Source organism: Gymnodraco acuticeps, unplaced genomic scaffold, assembly GCF_902827175.1.
Source record: "Gymnodraco acuticeps unplaced genomic scaffold, fGymAcu1.1, whole genome shotgun sequence".
Taxonomy (NCBI): Eukaryota; Metazoa; Chordata; class Actinopteri; order Perciformes; family Bathydraconidae; genus Gymnodraco; species Gymnodraco acuticeps.
The window spans coordinates 247771-270957 of record NW_022990449.1 but is presented as its reverse complement, the minus strand read 5'-3'; the positions used below and the strand labels follow the sequence as shown (position 1 = coordinate 270957).

At 43.4% G+C, this 23187-nt stretch overlaps 1 protein-coding gene across 2 annotated transcripts; it reads left to right on the top strand.

Annotated features, from left to right (window-relative positions):
* Nucleotides 1-201: 201 nt before the first annotated feature.
* Nucleotides 202-21828, top strand: LOC117552329 (NACHT, LRR and PYD domains-containing protein 14-like). 2 transcript variants are annotated; one of them, XM_034225704.1, is made up of 9 exons: nt 202-512; nt 6027-7656; nt 8165-8509; nt 11697-11861; nt 11951-12121; nt 16821-17036; nt 18205-18378; nt 20567-20740; nt 20927-20986. In XM_034225704.1, the coding sequence occupies exons 2-9, from the start codon at nt 6044-6046 to the stop codon at nt 20952-20954; spliced, it is 2886 nt and encodes a 961-aa protein (XP_034081595.1). In that variant the 5' UTR covers nt 202-512; nt 6027-6043; the 3' UTR covers nt 20955-20986. The 2 variants fall into 2 exon arrangements, with proteins under 2 accessions (XP_034081595.1, XP_034081596.1); XM_034225705.1 differs by lacking the exon at nt 20927-20986 and adding an exon at nt 21387-21828 and having other exon boundaries at nt 203-512.
* The last annotated feature ends 1359 nt before the right edge of the window (nt 21829-23187 follow it).

Genomic DNA, 23187 nt, shown 5'->3' with positions numbered 1-23187 from the left:
TCTGAAAACTGCACTGGAACAACTCAACGTCAAGGACATGGATTTCAAGTCAATATACGAAAGTAAATCAAGAAATGAAGCAAACAAGCTGATCTTCAAATTCCTCAAAAGCACTGGTCTGAGGACAAGGATTTAATATGAACATTATAACTCAACAGTAGGTGGCGATATATGCTCCAAGTGGAAGTGATTCGCCATTAAAGAAAAGAAGAAGAAGAAGAAGAAGAAGAAGAAGAAAGTTTGAAGTGAAGCTACAGAGCAGGAGTGTCTGTCTGCTATGCAAGTAGAAACTGGAGAGATGCTTAGAATAGTGACTTGGGTCAAGTCAAGCGTATGTTGCAATTGTTGAGGAGTAGTAAGGCGAAAAAGGGACCTCTCAGCTGGTTTGCCTACCGACAATAAACGCCAAAGAAGAAGAATATTTCCGGAGCACTCCTGAGGATTTAACTGTCACTTTATCCAAACTCACGCCGCTGCCCAGCTGATGGGGTTTTCGCCGACTCTCAGGAAGTGTAAGTGTAACTCTTACTTTTCTGTGCTTTTTTTCTCTAAAGTTATGCTAATGTTCATGTTGACGCTACCGCCTCGTGTCTGTTTTTGTACCGGTGTTATGCCGTAGATTGAAGCCTTGCAGTAGATTGAAGCCCTGTTCGCGGGGACGCGCAAACGTGACGCCATCGCCTGTATTGAGTGTTCGTCTAGTTTAATAAGCTTTTCTCTCTCTTTTGAATGATATATGTCCCATCAGATTAAACAGCAAACGGCTGAATAAATAATGTGCATAGAATTGCGAGGAGGCTCGTTTTAAGGACACTTTTCAGATAGTCACAATCTTCGTATTGGAACAAACTTCCGTTTTTGAGTGCAGTCCCACTCTGTTATATTCCTCCTTCCTACAGAACAGACAATGACAGGATAATATGTGATTTGTCAGTATAGTCCTATTTCTTAAAACCTTCTCTGTTGTTTAAGTGTCTGATAACCACGAATAGTAAGCAATGATATAACAGTAATGATATAACTGTCAGACACTGTGTTATTTTCAAGCAAGCCTAAAAGATAATATGTTCAAACTGGCTTCACTCGCTTTAATTGCTCCTTTTGAATGTAATTTTCCTCTGTGGTTTCCTACTCAACACATGTTTGTATTGTAATGCCACTCATATTTTATTTTTTATTGTATTTTAAGGTGACATTGAATGCTTTGAAAGGTGCCCTAAAATAAAGTGTATTATTGATTCTTATATCTGTGCCTATATCACACTATTAATGTTCCTTATTTTAGATCTGCACTGTTCTCTATAACATGTTCAGCAGAGCAGGTATTTCTCCTGCCAGATATGGCACCCCCCCCCCCCTACAATTTTGTCCAGAACAGTCACAACTTCACCACAATCACACTGGTGCTTGCTGTTCCCCTCTAGTTTATGCTCACAAAGGCATTTTACTCTGGGCCCAGCAGGTGAAAAACTAAAGAGGGGCTTCCATATCCGGCAGATCAGGTGTTGGTGCTGCCGGATTTGGAAGCCCCTCTTTAGTTTTGTACCTGCTAGGCCCAGAGTAAAATGCCCATAAAAGGCATGCGAGTTAAGCGTCTTTGAGTTGTGAAAAGCGCTATATAAATAAAATGCATTATTATTATTATTATTATAAAAGGAGGTGGGACGCTGCAAAACTGGAGTGAAGAGCCCCGTTTCAGCGTCCTGTCCATCCACTTTGTTAGCACACAGCTGAGTTTCCATTCCCCATAACATTGTGTTAATGGAAAGCCCTCAGCTGTGGGGCCGCAGCTATGAAGCTGTGATGCTCTCTGGTGACCCGTTCCGCCGTAAAACTCCCCGTGAAGGGAAGATTTGCCCATGGATGGTCGACACAGAAAGGGCCGATTATTTACTGAGGACCCTGAACGCACCGCCACATGCTCTTGTGTGAGTGCGGGCTCCGCCATAATGCAGCCTTTACCACTATGGAAAACTGCATTAATTGGAGTCTTTGCTCTAGGCGTAGTGTGTTCTCCGACAGCAATACGCCGGCCATAATGTCCCTGCACCCGCATAGCGCTCTCCTTTAGATAGCACTCCCTGCGGTTCATCCCTCTCATCTGCACATGCCCACTAGCCTCCTTTACAGGAGCTACAGCTGGGGCAGCGAATGGGGAATTTGTACTGTTAACATTGTGTGTAAGTGTTGCATTTGTGGAAACAAAAGACACTCAGATTTGGATACAGATCAACCTCATTCTTATTAGAAAACGTAGTGATCTATGCATTATACAGGAAGGAGGCAAGATTCGCCCTCTCGTCCCGGGCAGAGAGATTTTCTCCCCCCGCCAGGCCAGTCAGATCCGTGAAGACGGGCAGCCCGTCCCCGTGAGTACCGGCACGCCGGTTCCACGGGATGGGCCGAAGAGGTGGAGAGCGCCGCGGGCACGAGATCTCCGTGCCGGCACCTCTCCCTACTTCTCACCGTCGCGCCGCGCTCCCTCGTCTGCAGAAAAGCCTGTGGAGGAGCGCGCGCTACGGTGACTCTTCTCTCTAATGAGGTCTTTGAACGCACCGCGGCCCGCCCTCACAATGCCGTCTCTTCGAAACGGACATTATGGGAACAAATGTAATTGTGGAGAGAGATTACTCTTACTCTGGGATAAATGCACTCGTTCTCACTGAATGCATTTTTCCCGCACACACACATCACTCTAGAACTAGAGTTTACAACCGTAAACCACCGTTCCCCTGCGGAGGTCCCTGAACGCACCGCGGCCTGAACGCGCACCGCGTATTAACGCTGTGTTTTCCATTCAACGGTGAAATGCATTAATCGGAGCTATTATACCAGGCAGACCCGGCGGCAGACATACGTCTCTGGGCGGGCATTTGATTTGCCAGGGCGGGCCCACCCCGAAACTTACATTTCCCGGGAAATCTCGAGATTTGTCAAGGGGGGGGGGGGGGGGGGGGTTAGGTTGCCATAAGGCTGTTGACGGTCTTATTTTAGGCTACATCCATTGGTTGGTTTTGTGGCACATTTGTAACGCTGTGCCAACTTGGGCAAGCACGCAGGCAAACTTGAGCGCACACAGGGTGGAGAGGTGGAGTGAGGTTGAGCGATGGAGAGAAAGGGAGAGAGAGAGAGAGAGAGAGAGATTGAGCGAGGCCGAGAGCGTGTACAAGCGGTCTGCTTGCGCACAGAGCCGGAGTTTGTGAGAGAGCCGGCTTGAGAGTCAATTTCTCTTCAAAATATAATTGATTGCCAGCCTCCCTTGTCCCTGGCTGGCTTGCTAGCTCGTTGGTAACGTAACTGATGTCTTCTAATGTGCCTGCATCTGGCGCTGAGTTGCCATATTCCTTTCAAGTGTATAAGTGTGAACCACTTCCTGATATCCATTGTTACAGATAAATATAAATGATGATAGCCAAACTAACCTAGCAAGAGTAAACTGACAGGCTGCTGTGCCGCATCTCACTCAAAAACCCACACGACTCAACCCAGCGAAAAACCAGTCTCGCGCGCAGCCTTTCATTCAGAATTTCATAGCAAAATTTAAAAAATGATATTAAACTAATCTTTCAACATAGTTTAAAACAAAAATAAATATTAGGACAAAGCCCTACAAATAACAACAATAAACATAATCAGTGGCGGCTCCAGAGTATTTTTGTTGGGTAATCTATGGTAGGGCTAACCCATACAGTGCATGGTGGGGCTCAAGTCAGTATTTGCAATGTAATTACATACACGCTTCCCTTGACAGTGAAACGCCACGCGTGAGGTTTAGATTATTTCCCTGTCTCGATCCAAATTGAACTGTATGAAATAAAAAGGCACATTTGTCTTGTAGTAAATAAAAAGGGCGACCTGGAGCCAATCCTGCAATTTCCCCACAGGTGAAAGAGTTGACATGCTGAAAACCCAACCCCTGCAGGGGGGTCTGGGGGGATTCTCCCCCAGGAGATTTTTTGAAATACTAACATAAAATACACATTCTGGTACTCTCTTGAGAAGAAAAATAAAAAAATCTATTACTACACGACATGAATGCCATTTTAGTTTTGTGTTACTTTGTTCTGAAAGCTGAACCTGCTGCTCCTCACAGAGAGAAGAGGGAGGAGGCTGTGTGAATGACTTTACATTGTGGATAAGGGTAGATAGCCCCCATTGTTCTGTGTGTCAAAATGAAAGACAGCCCACACACCTACCAATCATCAAACCGTGGGGTCTTATTTCATTATGTGTTGCTTTCTATCAACACGTAATGTTGTATCGATGTATATAGATATTTACTACAGTAAAAGTATTCTCCGTCGGGACTTCCTGCATCAACACCATGTCGTTATCGTGATTCTGATTGGCCAGAAGACATTATCAAAGATGTTCTATTGAGAAGATGATCACTACGTGACAAAAGTTTTCAAACCGTTTCTAGTCTTCGGTATTTACTGCTGTCTGTGCAATTTACTCCGCGAGTTGGCGGACTTTATTTAGCTTACTTTAAAATCATTTTTCATGGTGGGGCTAAGCCATTTCTTGGTATGGCTGTAGCCTACCCCAGTATACCCTGGCGCCGCAACTGAACATAATAATAAAACAATTAAAATGTTGTATTCAGCCCTGATTAAAACAGCGGGCCCAAATCCTGGATGGGCGGGCCCAAATCCTGGATGGGCGGGCCCAAATCCTGGATGGGTGGGCCCGCCCATGACGCCGGGTCTGATACCAGGCAAGGTGTGTTTTCTGACAACAGCACGCTGGCAATAGCGTCTCTTGAACCCTTTTCTTTAGTGCAGTCATCTGCAATGAGTTGGAGAGAGAGAGACAAGAAGTGGGGCTGCAGGCTGACATGCTTAACTAACAATAATGCTTAATTTATTATATCTGTCTATCTAGCATAAAATCCAAATAAGCTGCTAGCAACTGCAAAACACTAGTGCTAGCTAATGTTTTGCAAACTATTAAAAGTGAGGCTATTACAGTAGACCTAACGTTAGTCTAGCCTCACTTCTAATATGTTGCTAAACATTTGCTAGATACATGTTGGCTAGCTAATGAGCTTCACATATCAACCTGAAAAACTGCGATGCTCCACTTGCAGCCCCTCCCCCCCCCCCGCACCACAGTTACTCCGCTGCGAGACGCTGCACGCACCCCCAACTCTGACTGACTTCCCGCGTCCCTGTGTAACTGGGAAACTGATAGAATTGGATCATAAGATCGTGGTGTTTTTGCAACTTCAGCTGAGGGGATAGGGATGTTTATTGAACTTCGGTTTAACACATGTATGGCTCTGCCGCTCAGCGCTGCTGCTTGCTTCAGTCTGTGTCTTCGTACATGAGAGGTAACATTCTATTATTTCCACATATTTCTCTCCATTCTTCCTTCTGCCAACGGTGTCGCAGTTTCTCGTCTCTCCCGTTGTTGTGCTTAGTGCGTACGCATGGGTCAGAGTTTGCGTGGAGGACCGCACATTCTCCCGTCAAGTTAGCATTTTATAAATCGCAAACATTGCGTAGAAACTGGCGTACGCAATTTTTGGAGCGTATATCCCTTTTATAAATGAGGCCCCTGAACAGAGAATATGAACTTCTACTATCTAATGGAGATTCAATGAAGTCAGACTGAAGCATCCGTTGTGCTCCGGTCAATCCTCACAGTAAATACAGAGCTGAATCCCAGATAAAATGCACGCTAAAGGCTCTTTGAGCAGGTTTTCTCTCCGTGATTGTGCTGTTGTGTTAAATGTTTGTTGTTTGTTTTTCATGTATTGTGTCTTGAGATGTTCAACACATGGGGCTGCTGTGATGCAAGTCAAATTTCAGACTTGATCTGACCATTTAAAGTAATATCGTATCTTATGGTACTTAAAATATATTTTGATGGTAATACTTTTTTTACTTAACTCACATTTTGAATGCCGGACTTATTTTCTAACCGAGTATTCTTACACAGTGGCATTATTACTTTTACTTAGGTAAAAGTCCTGAGTAATTATTCCATGTTATTATTATTCAATTTCTTTTCATCTTTTCCAGGAGCCACTGAATGTGTGATGGATCTTGAAAACTGTCTGAAAAACATTCTGAAGAACAAATTTCAGAAAGTGAAAGAAGCTGAAAACTCATTACTTCCTTCAAGACTTTGCTATCGTGAGCTCAAGCAGGAACACAAACTATTTCATACTAATTTGTTACAGAATGAGTTTAGATTTATTGACAAGTCCGACCTTCACACTTGGGTTGTTTATCCAACTGTCCCGCTCTCGGAGATTTTATCGTGCGACTGTAAACACAACAGCAGCCAAAGAACGGTCCTCACCGTAGGCGTGTGTGGCGTTGGAAAAACCACAACAGTGCAGAGATGTGCTCTGGAGTGGGCCGAGGGCAAAGCGTGCCAGGACGTCCATCTCCTGTTTCCTCTCACCTTCTGGGAGTTAAATTTGCTCGAACACGAACTGACCCTAATTGAACTTCTCCTGACGTTTTTCCCTGACCTGAAGGAGCTTGACAGCGTCAGCCTCAGGAATAGCAGTGTGTGCTTTGTCCTTGATGCGCTGGATGAGTATCATGGCACATTAGACTTTCACTGTCCAACTGTGAGTGATGTTTCTGAGTTATCTACAGTAGAAAATCTTTTGACTAATCTCATCAGGGGGGATTTACTTCCCCTTGCTCATATATGGATAACAACCAGATTTGCAGCGGCAACACAAATCCCTGATCGTTTTTTGCTTAAAGAGACCGAGGTTCAAGGGTTCAATGATGAACAGCAGGAGGAGCACCTCAGGGCACTCGTCGGTGATGACAATTTGGCCGACAAAGTCATCAACCACGTGAAAATATCAAGGAGTCTGGACTTCCTTTGTCAGGTACCCACAATCTGCACCATCATGGCAAATGTGTTGAAGGATCATCTAAAACCAGATGATGGATTTAAAATCCACCCCCTGAGTTTAACCCAGATCTACACAAATCTGCTCAAAGCATCAAACCCAGAAACGGTTGCCAAGCTGAAAATGCTGGCAAAGCTTTGGATGGGAGAATGTGAGGTATTCTATGATTATCATCTTTCAGAAATTGACCTAAGTGTTGAGGAAGCGTCAACTTTCTCTAAAGAGTGTCCTCTTGTGTTGAAAGAAGAAAATGGGCTTCATAACAGCACTGTGTTTCGCTTTGGTCACTCAAGCATTCTGGAGTTCTTTGCAGCGTCTGCTGAATTGGACAATATTGAAACAAAATCTGACCCGTCGAGACTTTGTAAGTGTCTGGTGGACACGGCACTGGAGAGTTCTATGGGAAAAACAGATGTCTTCCTTCGCTTCATCTTTGGTCTCCTTAGAGAGCGCGGCATGTTGGAGCCGCATGATCCGCTGTTAGTCTACACCAAGAAGCTGATCCTGGACTACATTCTGTCCTACAAGGCTGTGGGTCTGTTCCACTGTCTGAGGGAGTACGACAACCAGGCTTTACTGCATGAAGTTAAGTTTTTCCTGAAGTATCGCTTCTGTCCCATTTCTAATTTCTCAGAAATGCATTGGACCATCATGTTGCAGCGGACCAGCAATTTCGAAGGGATAAGAGACAGTTTTGAGATGCCAGTGTCTGCGAGATGTGATGAGAAACTCATCAGGCAGCTAGCAGCTATTTTCAAATCCAAGAAAGCCATGTAAGTCTATAATGTATATACATTCCATACTCTGTTTGTTAACTGTGACTTCAGAGTTAGTTTTTGAGGCCCTATTATGTGTTTTCCCGTTCCTGTTGTGTGCTATACTGTTTTTTGTGCATGTAAATGGTCTGCAAAGGTTAACATTCCACACTTCCCTCCAGAGGGAGTTTTGTGCTGCTTCATCATCCTTTCATTTGACTGGATTTCCATCCACGTAAAGTCAACAGTATCATTGACCTCCTGTGCAATACAACATTTGGGACTTAGTATAGAAGTGCAGTTATTCCCACACGTTGCACCTAAATCTACACGTTAACTTTATATTCAATGTTTCATTTATATCTTCATTTAGTTTAGATGTACCTAGACAAAAACAATGTGTCCATATAATATGTGTCATAAGGGAGAGGTGCAAATACATTTCCTCTGATATGGTACTGTATAATAATAGATAATGTTTATTAAAGGATAAGGCTCTCTCTGATCCTATCCCATCTTATTGCAGGCTGCGATTCTCCAACCTGACAGACAAGTGTTGTCCGGCCTTAGCATCCATCCTGAGCACAAAGGAGTCTTACCTGAGGGAGCTGGACCTGGGGTTCAACAGCATCAGGGATGAAGGAGTCAGGGAGCTGGTGGAGGGGCTGAGCGATGAAAACTGCAGGCTGAAGACCATCAGGCTGCAAGGCTGCGGATTGACCGGGCACTCCTGTGAAGACCTGGCCCTGGTCCTGAGACGGTCTCCGAAACTGCGAGAGTTGGACCTCAGCATGAACGAGATAGGAGATGACGGAGTGAGATATCTTGCAGATGGTTTGAGATCTCCTGAATGCCAGTTGGAAACGCTCAGGTAAGTATTGGGAAATTAACGTACCTGTCCAGACGCTTCTCTTCATATGAAATTGATAGTGAAACAATGAAAATTTAGCAAAACATCTCTTATAACAAGCCTAACATGTTTATTTGCTCACAAAATTACAGAGAGAACCATTTGTTTTTTAAACTACGACAATTCGTTGATTAGTTTTGGTAATTAATGCTAAAAAAAAAAAAAAAAAATATGAAAAAATGCTGTTCCCAGACTCTCAAATTTCAAAATCTCCTGCTTTTCTTAGTTGTATAACATGTTTAAATCAAACATCTAATGACATCACCAACTGGGATGGACATTTCTTGCTATTTTCCATGAAACTAATTCATGGTTAGAGCCCTATTTGTTACAGGTTACAAAAAAGATTGTATCAAAATGATTAGGGCTGTCCCGAATACAATTTTTCGGCTCCGGATATTCGGTAGTAATCAACAGGGAATATTCGGTGCATGCGCGGGGGGCGTTCACACAGGCAAAATTCAAAAGGACTATACACTTTAAACACAAGTCCTGTGCACGGAAATGCTGTTCAACAATTGGTCAGACATTAAGGGGGATAAAAAGGTAAATCCTGGCAATTTCTACTGTAGCCTCCACCAGTGTTGGGCAAGTTACTTCCAAAATGTAATATTACTTATTACTGTCTTTTGAAAGTAATAAGTGACATTACAATATTACTGTCTCTGAAATGTAATGAGTTACACTACTTTAGTTACTTTTGAGTTACTTTCACCAAAATACCCTCAAAAGAATGGCTAGGAGTTTTAAATGCTAAAATGTAGTTTAGTGCAGCTCATTATACATCCAGTGAAGGGCGATGTGGTATAGCATAACAACTGTGGAGGCCATTAAGGCTACTAACAACTTGTATTACACGGCTTAGTTGAATACTCGATTCTGATTGTAACTTCTTAACATGTGACACGTTGTTAATACAGCAGTACAGACCACTGTCAAGGACTATAATGAAGGTTGCTAAGGAGGATCAAGAAAGAGAAAGGAAAAGAGGTTAAAAGACGGAGCGCTGGACGTCAGATAAATCACCAGAAGAAGGCAGACAGGAAGTAAACAATAACAGGACACGGAATGGGCTCTATAGTGTGTTTAGTATATGGCCGGGTACAGGCCCGGCTCCAGAACAAAATGACTCAGGGTGCCTCTGAGGTTACAGGGGGCGCAGCAGTAGTAGGTTTACATGAGCAATAGTGGCCGGCAACAGCAATGAAAAATAGCATTGATGTTATGGTCCCCAATGAACACATTATGGCCTTTGTTATGTTTTGAAACCAAGCAAGTGAGAACATTTCAAGTGAGTTAAAAATACAATCCTGAAATATCTCATATAGTCCAAAGTGGACTGTGGCAAAGAAAAGCACAAAAGCTTCAAAACTGTACTGATAAAAGAAATGAGAACATATTGTAAATCAAGGCAAATATGATTTGAACCAGCTCAAGGTTTGAAATGGCAAACATTGAAAAGCAAAAGTATTATTAAAACCATGTACTAAACATCACTTTGGTCCCATCATATACTCTGGGAAGAGAATATTTACTGTGCTGGAAAACTGGTATCACATCATCATGACTTTGTGACCTGGAGAACATTTCAGCTGCAACATTAGCTTGTTCATAAGCTTGGGATATGAGATCTTTTTGTAGCCATTCGTGGTGAAGGCATCTGTGCTATTGTATGCATTATGTTTGACCCAACATTTCTACAGGCATGGCAGAATATGGCACTATCTTTACATTAATATTCTAGCCATTGTCTATTTGTATACCACAAGCTGCAAAATGACCGCCTAACCCCACTGTACAGGCGAGTACTTGTTTAGATATACCTGGGCAGGCTCTGTTTTGCCGTGGTATCCTGGCACCTGCGGGCCCCAGAGGGGCGCCGTAGTTTCGGGCGACGAAGACTGCTGCTCCGGGGGCGAGGGCGGCGAGTCAGGCGGGAGTAAGCTAGTGTACACAACGGAGGGTAACGTGATGTAGATGCAGTGTTGCTGGCGTTTAGTGATGGTTGCTTTAACCATTTTCATATAAATGATTATCCACAGATGTGTCACTGCTGTGGAAGCACTTTGGAAATGATGCACGCGCAGCGGAGCAGGTCACGCGCACCTGACACAATTTGTTGTTGGTATTTTTCGCTCCGTTTTCTTTTTGAATAGAGGGTGCATAACATTCAACTGCCCCGAAGATCCCGACGCGAAGCCTGAAGGGTAAACACCAGGTTTACTAATCTACCCGCACAATTTGTCTGGTGTCGGAATGTCTCGCTATGTTAGTACATTCTTAAAAAACAAAACACCATTTAATTTCGGGTTGAAATGTGTTGTAACTGCGTTACTGAGCATTGTAACGGGTAATATATTACCCTCATTTCATTAGTAATGCGTTACTTTTTGCTGTAACGAAGTAATGTAATATATTACTGTAACTCCGTTACTTTTGTAACGCGTTACACCCAACACTGGCCTCCACCATGGAGCATCGGCAGGTTATTTTTCATGCTGCTGTTAATCTGGAGATCATATCAACAGACTTTAACAACGGCGCATATGATTATACAATCAGACAACGTGCGATAAAAAACATAACCCATATGAGACGTTCTGCAGTAAGGAGGGGCGTTTTACCGACGACAGGTGGCTCTGACTTTTATGTATATTTGACGGAGCATTTTTTATTTACAAGACACTGTTCAACACTTCATTCTGCTTCACTCTTTCGCTAAAGATTTTTAAGACGGACTCGTAAATACTACGCTTCCTATGTTTTGGCGCGGACTGCATTCACACCAGCGATGATCCGCTCCAGAGTTCACTAGCAAGCGGTCCGAGACCACCTCTTTTAAGCGGACCAGAGTCCGGTTGTTTAGTTCACTTCAGAGACCTTTGACTTTGTTCACACCGACCCAAACAAACCGCACCAAGCGGTGTGAATGCCAATAAGTCAATAAGCCTTAAAAAAAAAAAACTTGAAAACCGAATAGTAGGCCTACGACGGAATATTCGGGTACAGCCCTAAAAATAATATATATTTTTGCAACCAATCAAACCTCAATGTGTAACAATAGAAAACTGCATCTCAAAATACATGTGTTCATTATAATATGTTGGCTTTTTTTTCTGCACATTTCATATGTAATTTGTTTCCATAGACTATCACAGTGCAACATTGAGGAGAAAGGCAGCAGCTACCTGGCCTCGGCTCTGCAGGAGAACTGGGGCAGCCTGAAAGTGTTGGACCTGAGCATCAACATGGTTGGAGACAAAGGGACCAAAGAGCTCTACATAAAATGTGACAGGCAGCTAACGAAGCTGGAGTGAGTATAATCTTTTTGAAACTCAAATAGCTTTCCTTCTCGACATAGGTGTACCAATAATCCTGTCACACTTTGTATCTCTTGGGCAGGATTTACCACTGTGGCCTCACTGTGTTGAGCTGTCACAATATCGGGGAGGCTCTGAAGTACGAAACCAGCTCTCTGGTAGAGCTCAACCTGAGCAACAACCAGTTGAAAGACGCTGGCTTTGCACTCATCTGCGAGGGCATGTACGCATGGTGTAGACTGGAGAAACTCAAGTAAGTTTGACTTGCTCTTATATTAATCTATTGGTTACTTTGAACCCTTTTCCACTGAGCTGAGTTCTGTGCTAGTTTCCTGCTGGGAAACTAACAAGAAAGGTTAGAGCTGTGTTAATATTAAACCTCCAAAGCCAAATGTTATAGCAAAAACGTCTTCTCCAACTTTATACTTCTCCAGAGTCACGTGGCTAACAGTATGCATCTGTGGATTTGAATATGCCAATAACTCCAGTGGTTTGTAATTTAATGTCCGACTGTCACACTGGTAACGGCACCTGGTGCGTATTTCCCCATAATTGTTTCTTTCGGTTTTATTTAACAATGTTTGGCAACATGAAATGAAGGATTATATGATATGAAGTTTCTTTGATATTACACGAATGAAGTTGGCCTAGCCACCTAAGCCTTTCTGAAGCTGCATTCAGGTGATACGCTATTAGCTCTTTGCTTACCGTGAGGATAGGTGCAGACTCTTGCGTGAAATCAGCTGTCTTAGTTACATCTCTATGGTTTCCTCCCCTGCTAGCATGCGAGTCTTAGCACAACTGTCATCTGATTGGTTGCTCACTGAAAGTTAGGCAGCAACAAAGTAGAAATAATTTGCACATTAATCAAAGCCCTTTACCACAATTTCTAGCTCTCTATGGCAACACAATGGCAGCGTAGCTGTTTTACCGCTTCTACTGTGACAGCTTGACTAATCGATAACAGGATCCAGTCGAGGAGCAGTGAATTAGTTGCTGTTCTGACACATGTTCAGGGTCTGTCTGCAGGCCCAGGCAGCGATGCAACTTGTATACAGGGTTGTATTCACGTTTGTTCTCTAACCACTTCTGGAGCTCTCTCACCCAGTCCCAAGTATTTATTTAGTTCTAAGAGAATAATCAACATTGCCATGACAAGACAACCAAGCAAAGCACTACAGCTCCTGACCCTTGCTAAGAGCAAGTACCAGATAACATGGACTACCAGATGTCCCTAGTGCCTGCAAAACACTCTGTGTCAACTATAAAACTCTGTATATGTCAAGATGACGACATAGCCCTCACCATCCACACTGCCCTCTCACACCTGGACCAGAGGAACACATGTGAGAATGCTGTTCATTGATTACAGTTCATCCTTCAATACCATTGTGCCCTCCAAGCTGGTCATCAAGCTCAGAGCGCCCTCTGTGACTGGATCTTGAACTTCCTGACGGGCAGACCCCAGGCAGTGCGGGTGGGAAACATCACATCCTCCACCCTGATCCTCAACACCGGAGCCCATCAAGGCTGCGTGCTCAGCCCTCTCCTCTACTCCCTGTTCACTCACGACTGCGTGGCCACACACAGCTCCAACATCATCGTGAAGTTTGCCGACGACACGACCGTCGTCGGCCAGATCACAGACGGCAACGAGACGGCGTACAGAGAGGAGGTAGAAAACCTGACATCTTGGTGCCAGGATAACAACCTCCATCTCAACGTCAGAAAAACCAAGGAGCTGATTGTGGATTACAGGAAGCAGCAGAGAGAGGGACACGCCCCCATCGCCATCAATGGGACTACGGTGGAGAGAGTCAGCAGCTTCAGGTTCCTCAGTGTCCACATCACTGAGGAGCTGACATGGACTCATCACTGAGGAGCTGACATGGACTCATCACTGAGGAGCTGACATGGACTCATCACTGAGGACCTGACATGGACTCTTCACTGAAGAGCTGACATGGACTCATCACTGAGGAGCTGACATGGACTCATCACTGAGAAACTGACATGGACTCTTCACTGAAGAGCTGACATGGACTCATCACTGAGGACCTGACATGGACTCATCACTGAGGACCTGACATGGACTCATCACTGAGGAGCTGACATGGACTCATCACTGAGGACCTGACATGGACTCATCACTGAGGACCCGACTCATCACTGAGGACCTGACATGGACTCATCACTGAGGACCTGACATGGACTCATCACTGAGGACCTGACATGGACTCTTCACTGAGGACCTGACATGGACTCTTCACTGAGGACCTGACATGGACTCATCACTGAGGAGCTGACATGGACTCATCACTGAGGACCTGACATGGACTCATCACACAAACACCATCACCAAGAAAGCTCAACAGCGGCTCTTCTTCCTCCGCAGACTGAGGAGGTTCAACATGGACTCCAGGATACTGACCTTCTACATGTGCACCATAGAGAGCATCCTGACCTTCTACAGGTGCACCATAGAGAGGATCCTGACCTTCTACATGTGCACCATAGAGAACATCCTGACCTTCTACAGGTGCACCATAGAGAGCATCCTGACCTTCTACAGGTGCACCATAGAGAGCATCCTGACCTTCTACAGGTGCACCATAGAGAGCATCCTGACCTTCTACAGGTGCACCATAGAGAGGATCCTGACCTTCTACAGGTGCACCATAGAGAGCATCCTGACCTTCTACAGGTGCACCATAGAGAGGATCCTGACCTTCTACAGGTGCACCATAGAGAGGATCCTGACCTTCTATAGGTGCACCATAGAGAGCATCCTGACCTTCTACAGGTGCTCCATAGAGAGGATCCTGACCTTCTACAGGTGCACCATAGAGAGGATCCTGACCTTCTACAGGTGCTCCATAGAGAGCATCCTGACCTTCTACAGGTGCACCATAGAGAGCATCCTGACCTTCTACAGGTGCACCATAGAGAGCATCCTGACCTTCTACAGGTGCTCCATAGAGAGGATCCTGACCTTCTACAGGTGCACCATAGAGAGCATCCTGACCTTCTACAGGTGCACCATAGAGAGGATCCTGACCTTCTACAGGTGCTCCATAGAGAGCATCCTGACCTTCTACAGGTGCACCATAGAGAGCATCCTGACCTTCTACAGGTGCACCATAGAGAGCATCCTGACCTTCTACAGGTGCACCATAGAGAGGATCCTGACCTTCTACAGGTGCACCATAGAGAGCATCCTGACCTTCTACAGGTGCACCATAGAGAGGATCCTGACCTTCTACAGGTGCACCATAGAGAGCATCCTGACCTTCTACAGGTGCACCATAGAGAGCATCCTGACCTTCTACAGGTGCACCATAGAGAGGATCCTGAACCTTCTACAGGTGCACCATAGAGAGGATCCTGACCTTCTACAGGTGCACCATAGAGAGCATCCTGACCTTCTACAGGTGCACCATAGAGAGGATCCTGACCTTCTACAGGTGCACCATAGAGAGGATCCTGACCTTCTACAGGTGCACCATAGAGAGCATCCTGACCTTCTACAGGTGCTCCATAGAGAGGATCCTGACCTTCTACAGGTGCACCATAGAGAGGATCCTGACCTTCTACAGGTGCTCCATAGAGAGCATCCTGACCTTCTACAGGTGCACCATAGAGAGCATCCTGACCTTCTACAGGTGCACCACAGAGAGGATCCTGACCTTCTACAGGTGCTCCATAGAGAGCATCCTGACCTTCTACAGGTGCACCATAGAGAGCATCCTGACCTTCTACAGGTGCACCATAGAGAGCATCCTGACCTTCTACAGGTGCACCATAGAGAGCATCCTGACCTTCTACAGGTGCACCATAGAGAGCATCCTGACCTTCTACAGGTGCACCACAGAGAGGATCCTGACCTTCTACAGGTGCACCATAGAGAGCATCCTGACCTTCTACAGGTGCTCCATAGAGAGCATCCTGACTGGCTGCATCACGGCCTGGTTCAGCAGCTGCCCCTCAATCGAAAGGCTTTACAGAGGGTGGTGGAAACTGCACAGAACATCACCAGGACGGAGCTGCCATCCATGGAGGACCTCTACTCCCAGCGGCTCAGGAAGAAATCCCTCAGGATTATAAAAGACCCCCATCACCCCAGCCACACACTGTTCTGTCTGCTGCCGTCTGGCAGGCGTTACCGCAGCATCCGGACTAAAACCACCAGACTCAGGGACAGTTTCATAACACAGGCCATAAGACTGCTAAACACCTGAACTAAGAACATCCATAACATTCATCTGCTACTTTGTAATTATGTATCTATTTGTCTAATATATCATTCCAATAGCTTGCATATAGGCTCTTATTTCACTTTTTTAAAACTATTTTTCTTTTTGTATTTACTTTTTAATATTTACTTGCACTATATTTGTCTGTTTATCTGTGTTATTGTGTTGCACTGTTGGAGAAGCCTGTGACCTAATATTTTCATCGACATAACTACTCTGTAGCTATGTTCGTATGACAAATAAAGAACCTTGAAGAGCAGGCGAGAATAAACAGACAAAATGACTCAAGGAGAATAGCACCCCAAGGCCACATGCCTGTGCTCTGCGGGGGGGGGGGGGGGGTAGGTAGAGAGTGATAAACTGGGTCAAAGGTCTGGGCTTAGGTAAACATTTCCCTAACGGTATACGTTTACATTTTTGGTGCGTTTAATGGAAGAATGCGTCCCATATCATGTAAAACTCCAGCCATGGTACACTAACCTGGCAGCCGCATGGTGTCTCAATTATTCATCAAATGGTTTGAATGAGTAGGTATTGTTGCTACACCAATGATAGAAAACAGATATGAACTCAAAGTGTCACACGTATGCCTGGTTGATGTTGCATGACGTTTATTTCTACATGTGTGGTTTCGTTCTAGCTAGTTATTTTCTGCAGAACAAACTGTTGACAGATTTGTTTTCTCTTATCTCCCCTCAGTGTTTCAAGGTGTGGAATCACTGGCAGGGCTTGCGTTCATCTTGCCACGGTCCTGTGCTCCCTGTCGCAGCTGTACAAGGGGCTGACGCAGAAGACCGACTGGAAGGCGGTGGAGCTGAGAGAGCTGGACCTCAGCATGAACTGCCTCGGGGACCAGGGGGTCAGGGAAATATCGGCCGGACTGAAGAACCCCTGCAGCCGCCTGAGAGCGCTCAAGTAAATCATTTTCAAACCGTAGTCCTCCATTACACAAATGTAACTTGCTTCATCAAAATCAGAAACATTAGTATTGTATACACTATTGAAAAGAGGACATTCTTAGCTTCCCAATAATATATGGATTATTTATGATCTCCAAAATGTAAGCAAAATCGAACAGTTACGGAGCTAGATTATGAAAAAGAGGCCTTCGATGTTGTACGTAATTTAAAAAAACATGTATAAGCAACACTTTTTTTTATAGGGGGGCTCAGGCTTAATATCAAAGGGCACTACTTTCCCCTAGTACTTATGACACCATTGGAATACATGTAGCTTTTTAAAATCTTTGTACACAACTTATTGTTCACTGAGATCCATCCATAGTATTGATTATGCTTACACAATTATAAGCCAGTAGCAAATAGGACGAGGAGTTTTTTTTTTTATCAGGACAAGGAACAATCTCACAGAAAAAAGTTGATTTGTGTTATGGGGGGGGGGGGAATAGGGCTGTGTGTATTTGTCGGGAAAACACACAGCCTGTTGTAATGCCTCTGTCATTAAGTTCCTTTACAGGTTGTATTATCTGAATTAGGCTACACTGGTTTACTATTCTGAAAGCCAAGATTAGTCTATATTTGAGAACCGTTCATCAGTATTTCAAGGAGACGTAGGGAGGGAGGGGAGAGGCACTGATTAGAGCGTGATATTTCATTGCAGAAGATGTCACCCTGGCATTTCAAGCTTTAAAGAAAAAAATATTTATTGTGTGAATTTGGTGATAAGAGTTTCTTATTCTTGTTTGCATTCATTTTGCACAGTAGGCTATTGAACATATAACATTGCTGATCACCACTTTCATTGAAGTTTGGTTTATTTCCTGTAGTGTGTTCTATAGGCTTGTTTGCACGTAAATGGTCAGCAAAGGCTAAATCTCAAAGTCCCCCCCCCCTGCCTGAAACTCCTAAATTGTACTCCTTTGTTTAAAGCCGAAACATAGTGACCTCACTGCGTAACACACATTTTTCCAATGGTTTTTCAAATCCTCTTTAAAATATAATTGACCAAACATAAATCCATGTTCATCTCAAAATGATCTGCTGTGACATGCGACTGCTTTTGATAGGTCGGGCGACATAATACAGGAACTTTATGCTGTAACGTGACTTATTTTGCGTTCCAGCCTGAGTCACTGCAGCCTGACGGATGACTGCTGTGCAGAGCTGGCCTCGGGCCTGGCCTCCAAGGAGAGCATCCTCAGCGAGCTGGACCTGTCGGAGAACAACCTGCAGGACAAGGGAGTGAGGAAACTCTGCACGGGAATCAGAAGCCCTCACTGTAAACTCGAGAAGCTGTCGTAAGTTTTTATTTGATTTCCTTACTTCTTAAAGAATCCCCCCAATGATAATAATAATAATAATAAGCATTTATTTGTAGTCAGCATATTAAAGTCATGTTATGAAAGAAGGGCCCACAGTACAAAGATTTACGTTTCTATTCCTCAAAATCATGTTTTTTAGGATAGCAACATTGTTTGGTGTTTTTTAAGGAGTCTTACATAATATATTATATTTGAAAATTGTAGGATTTTATTCAAAATATTCAAATCAGGCGGTGTGTGGACAATAGGGATGTGCATCTCCATCACTGAGGCCGATGCGATGCGCATCTCGATACGTTGCCACGATACGATACATTAACGATACATTTGAAACACCATGCGATACGATACGATTCACCCCTGTTGCGATACAGTTCGATACGATTTGATTCAACATTATGCGATTCGGTGCGATACGATGCGATTCAACACGATGCAAAAATAATGATACTTCAATTTGGTACGACAGAGGATTTTTGTTTTATTCCTTATATGCAGCAAATCATACATTAACAAAAAAGTGCTTTACATATTTGGTACTGCACATCCCATCATGCCGTTTATTTTGTTACCTTTAAAAGCTCTCCAGAGTACAATTGTATAACACCTCACAGTTAAACAATGTAAGGATGCATTGCTCATGATTAACAATGTGCAAATAACAGCTACCATAGAGCAATGCCCATACAGCTGCCAGCCTGATGTGCTTAACACTCATTCATAGGCTAACTCACCAGTGAGCAGAAAGCAGTGGGTTCTATAGGAACAATAAAGAATACAAATAACCTTTCACAAACAGGTATTTCATAACTGCTTACAGTGAGGAATACATTTAAACTATTATTGGCCGTCACAGGCTGCTGTAAACTAAACACCACTCTCTCTGACAGAACACCTCACTAAGTGATTTAACTCATATGTCTAACTTTGAGGTTTCTCTTTTCAGCCGCAGACCCCATGTCGCCTCTTTTATGTGCATCGCTAAGTTCCTCGTACTACTTGTGTACTTTAAAGCGGCTCGGCATCGTTAACAATTTGCGAGCGATTTTTCAAGTTGACCGTCTGTAGTATAGAGTGCCGCGCACATATACCATCAGGACGTTACTGATGGGGTGCGGCTGCGGAGTGATACTGTGTGTATGCAAGCCCGCATCTAGGACGGATCTATGTATCATGGCTGTAGACCTGTTAAGTAATAAAGATACCTCATACAAAAGTCTACGGATACCTTATTACTCTCCATGACCTGCGGTCAACTATATAGCCTAGCATAAAGGACTATTACACCGTCTTTCTTGAACAATCCGAAGTGTTACCAAACGTTTGATTTGTAGGTATTTTTCGGTGCGCTGTGTTTCTCTTTCTCCTCGACTTCCGTGTGTGTTGATAACTGAGACTCTCGGCCTCCGTAGTGGCAAAGCAAATATCAAAGATCGACTCTGCTGAGCGTTGACAAGATTAGGGGATTTTATATGAATGAATCGGTTTTTTACCGATGCAAAGACGCTACGCAATCGATGCATCGCGAGTTCAACCCGGTTCAACCCAAACTGTAGCCGATGTGCACTCTTTCAACCGGTGCACTCGCATCTTGAACGTTTATGCCGGTGCACCGATGCGAATCGGTGAATCTTAACATCTCTAGTGGACAAGGGTTGGTAGCTCTGTAGACCATTACACTAGTTCCCAGTTATGCGTAGGCGTTGAGCACACACTGTTCAAGGCCAGGGCGATCTCCTGTTTTCAATAACTCATTGTCTCTACAGTGTCTGCACCTGGTCTTTGCAACATTTCTAATGCAGCTAAACTTTCTTCTATGACTATTCCCTTTGTTTCGTATCCAACCCATCAGAACCTGGGATTGGTGATTGTATCTATTTATTCCATAGTCATGGCACAATAAGCATATCATGTCATAATAAGAATCCCTCTTGTAATGTTATATAAAAATAGACTCCGCAACTAAAGTCTCCATGTTAAATAATGTGTATTGTCCCTTGATCAATAAATAGATACATACATATGTATTCAGACCTCATGTGTAGAGGTCCTGTGTGTATTTGTAACGTTTGTATACAATACAAAGTAGAAATCTGAACTTCCACGTTGGGATTAATGAAGGGTCATCTACAGTGAGCTGGTTTCTCCTGGTGTTCCCCTGCAGACTGAGGACCTGCGGCCTGACCTCCAGGAGCATCCAGTTCCTGTCTGCCGCCCTGAAGGCCAACCCCCAACACCTGGCAGAGCTGCATCTGATGGGCAACAACCTGGAAAACTCAGGACTCAAAGTGTTGGTGGAGCTGACCAAGAACCAGAAATACTGCTTGCATACGATCGAGTGAGTACTGATAACGATGAGTTGATCAATAATATTTCATAGCTGTGTTCCTGTCTCAGTCCTGCGTCCTCTTTCCATTACCAGAGCGACTCAAAACACGTTCATAATCTTACCTAAAAGTACAAAATAATTGGCATCAAAATATACTGTGTAAAAGTACTCGTTATGCGTAATATCTGGTTTCAGAATCATCTACAACATGACTGGATTCTGATTATTGATGCATTCATGTGTTCATCACAGCCGGTAAAACTACAGCTAATATTCATTACTTAATATACTGCTACTGCATATCTTCTCCTATAATAATGTCAATGTTTATTTATTAGTGGATTTATATTTTGTGTGAGCTAACAATCTGAATCTGTAAACTAAAAAAGGTCAGGTAATGGAGTGAAAAAGTACTATATTGGATTTCTCAAAAATATGTATGTAATATATAATGGAGTAGAATTAGCATTAAATGAAAAATACTTAGCTAAAGTACAAGTACCTGAATATTAATTAAAGGTCCCCTATTATACTCTTTTTCATCAGTAAATAAAAGGTCTCATGTAGCATCCCATAAACCCTGTTCTCGAAGTGCTGATTCTGTGTCTGTAGCTTTGAATGCTAATGGCTGCCCCCCCTGTTTTTTTACTTTCAGTGTGTGTGCAGACTGAGGAGAGCTGCTCCAACATGGACCAAACATTCATCACATGACCCCAATTGTATGTAGCAAGTTGTCCCTCAATAGGTTCCTACAGTATTATTGTTATGATTTTGAAGAATATTTTCACAAAATATGATTTACCAAAAATGAGAGGGAAATGTTTAAAAAATATATTTTTTACGTTACACAAAAATGAGAGTGTAAAGAATATTTGACTTATTTATTACTATTTTGTTTGGAGAACGTCTTTTTTTTCTAAGCTGCCCTTCACATTCTAAACTATATATATTTTCTTAGGTTGAGACAGCAATGAATGTAAGATGATAATATATGTGATGTATCCCATCACATATGTGCCTCCAGTATTCTTGTTATGCACTATTCAGTTAAATCTTGTGCACTGATCAAAATAAAACGTTATCTCTGACAGAACAAAGTACTTTTGTCCACTGCTGGATATTTATGTTGGAGCAGCGCTCCACCTAGTGGCCACTTGTTGTCAGTACATGACCCCAGTATTACAGTAGGATGCAGCTCTGTGTAGTCACTGTGAACGCACCGCTGAATGAAAGGTAGGCTATGGCTAACTCTCCGATGAAACACAACACACTTTGTCAGCTTTCTAGCAAGAATGTTGCAGCGCTGGTTATTTCAGGGCTGTGTAACATGTCTTAGTGCAATAAGGTAAAGTATAGAGTGCTGCACTATGACCATGAGATCAGCTGGTGTCAGGCTTCTGAGCATGGTTATGTATGAAAAGATAAACAGATCTTTTCATTTTATATCTCGTAATTTACGGTCCAAGATAACTGTTTTTGTTCCTTACGTCCACTAATGTTCTTCTACGCACGAAATTCTTTATTATTCCGCCAGTTATTTTGGCCCTCTTCTTCTCCCACATTCCACATGGCAGAAACTCCATTCAAACGTTCAGCTCGGTCGGGAATCGATGGCTATTACTTCTATCATTCATAACTTTCATAATTCCCGAGATATAGCCCATAATTCATCAAATGTTTAACATTTTAACTTTAACATTGCGCTGCTCGTTAAGGCAGAGTGCGTGATGTCAGAGTTAGAGTGGAGGACAGTTTGAAATTTGCCTTATTTTTTTTTTTAAACTGCCATAATTCCCAAACCCTACATTCCTGAGACATAATTGTTCTTGACAAACGTAGGAAAACATCTCGTAGCTTGAAAAATGACAAATAATTAAGCAAAAAATAATTCAACAAAATGCCTCTTGAGGGCATTAAGTGACAAAAACGTTCAACATTCCTCCATTGAAGCCCATTGTAATTTCAGGCTGATATTTCCTCATGTTAGCAGCCGCACACCTTTAGTTAAACTGCCAAAAAGGCCACATTATTAACCCGAAAGTACACAAAAATTACACTTCAGATACTCAACTTCCTTGACATGCTTCACGTTTTGAAATTTCCCAGATATCTGTTACGGTTCTTCCACAAAACGTTCACATGTAAGAGGTATATCTGTCATTCAGAACAATGGAAACCTGTGATCTCTGCACACCTCGTTAGTTCAACTATAAACACCTGTGTAATGGAACACGATGATGTCGTAACACACAGGTGTTGTGTTTGAGCTAACGACGTGGTCACTGGACTTTAACAGAGAGCCTATTTTCTGTCTGATGGAGACTTCAACATGTTCCACCTATTTTATACATTATTGGTGAGACACAGCTGTCGTCGTTAGCTCAAATATAAACACCTGTGTCATGGAACACGATGTCACATTGACAGGTTTGGTAACGATGCAGCCATCAATGCAT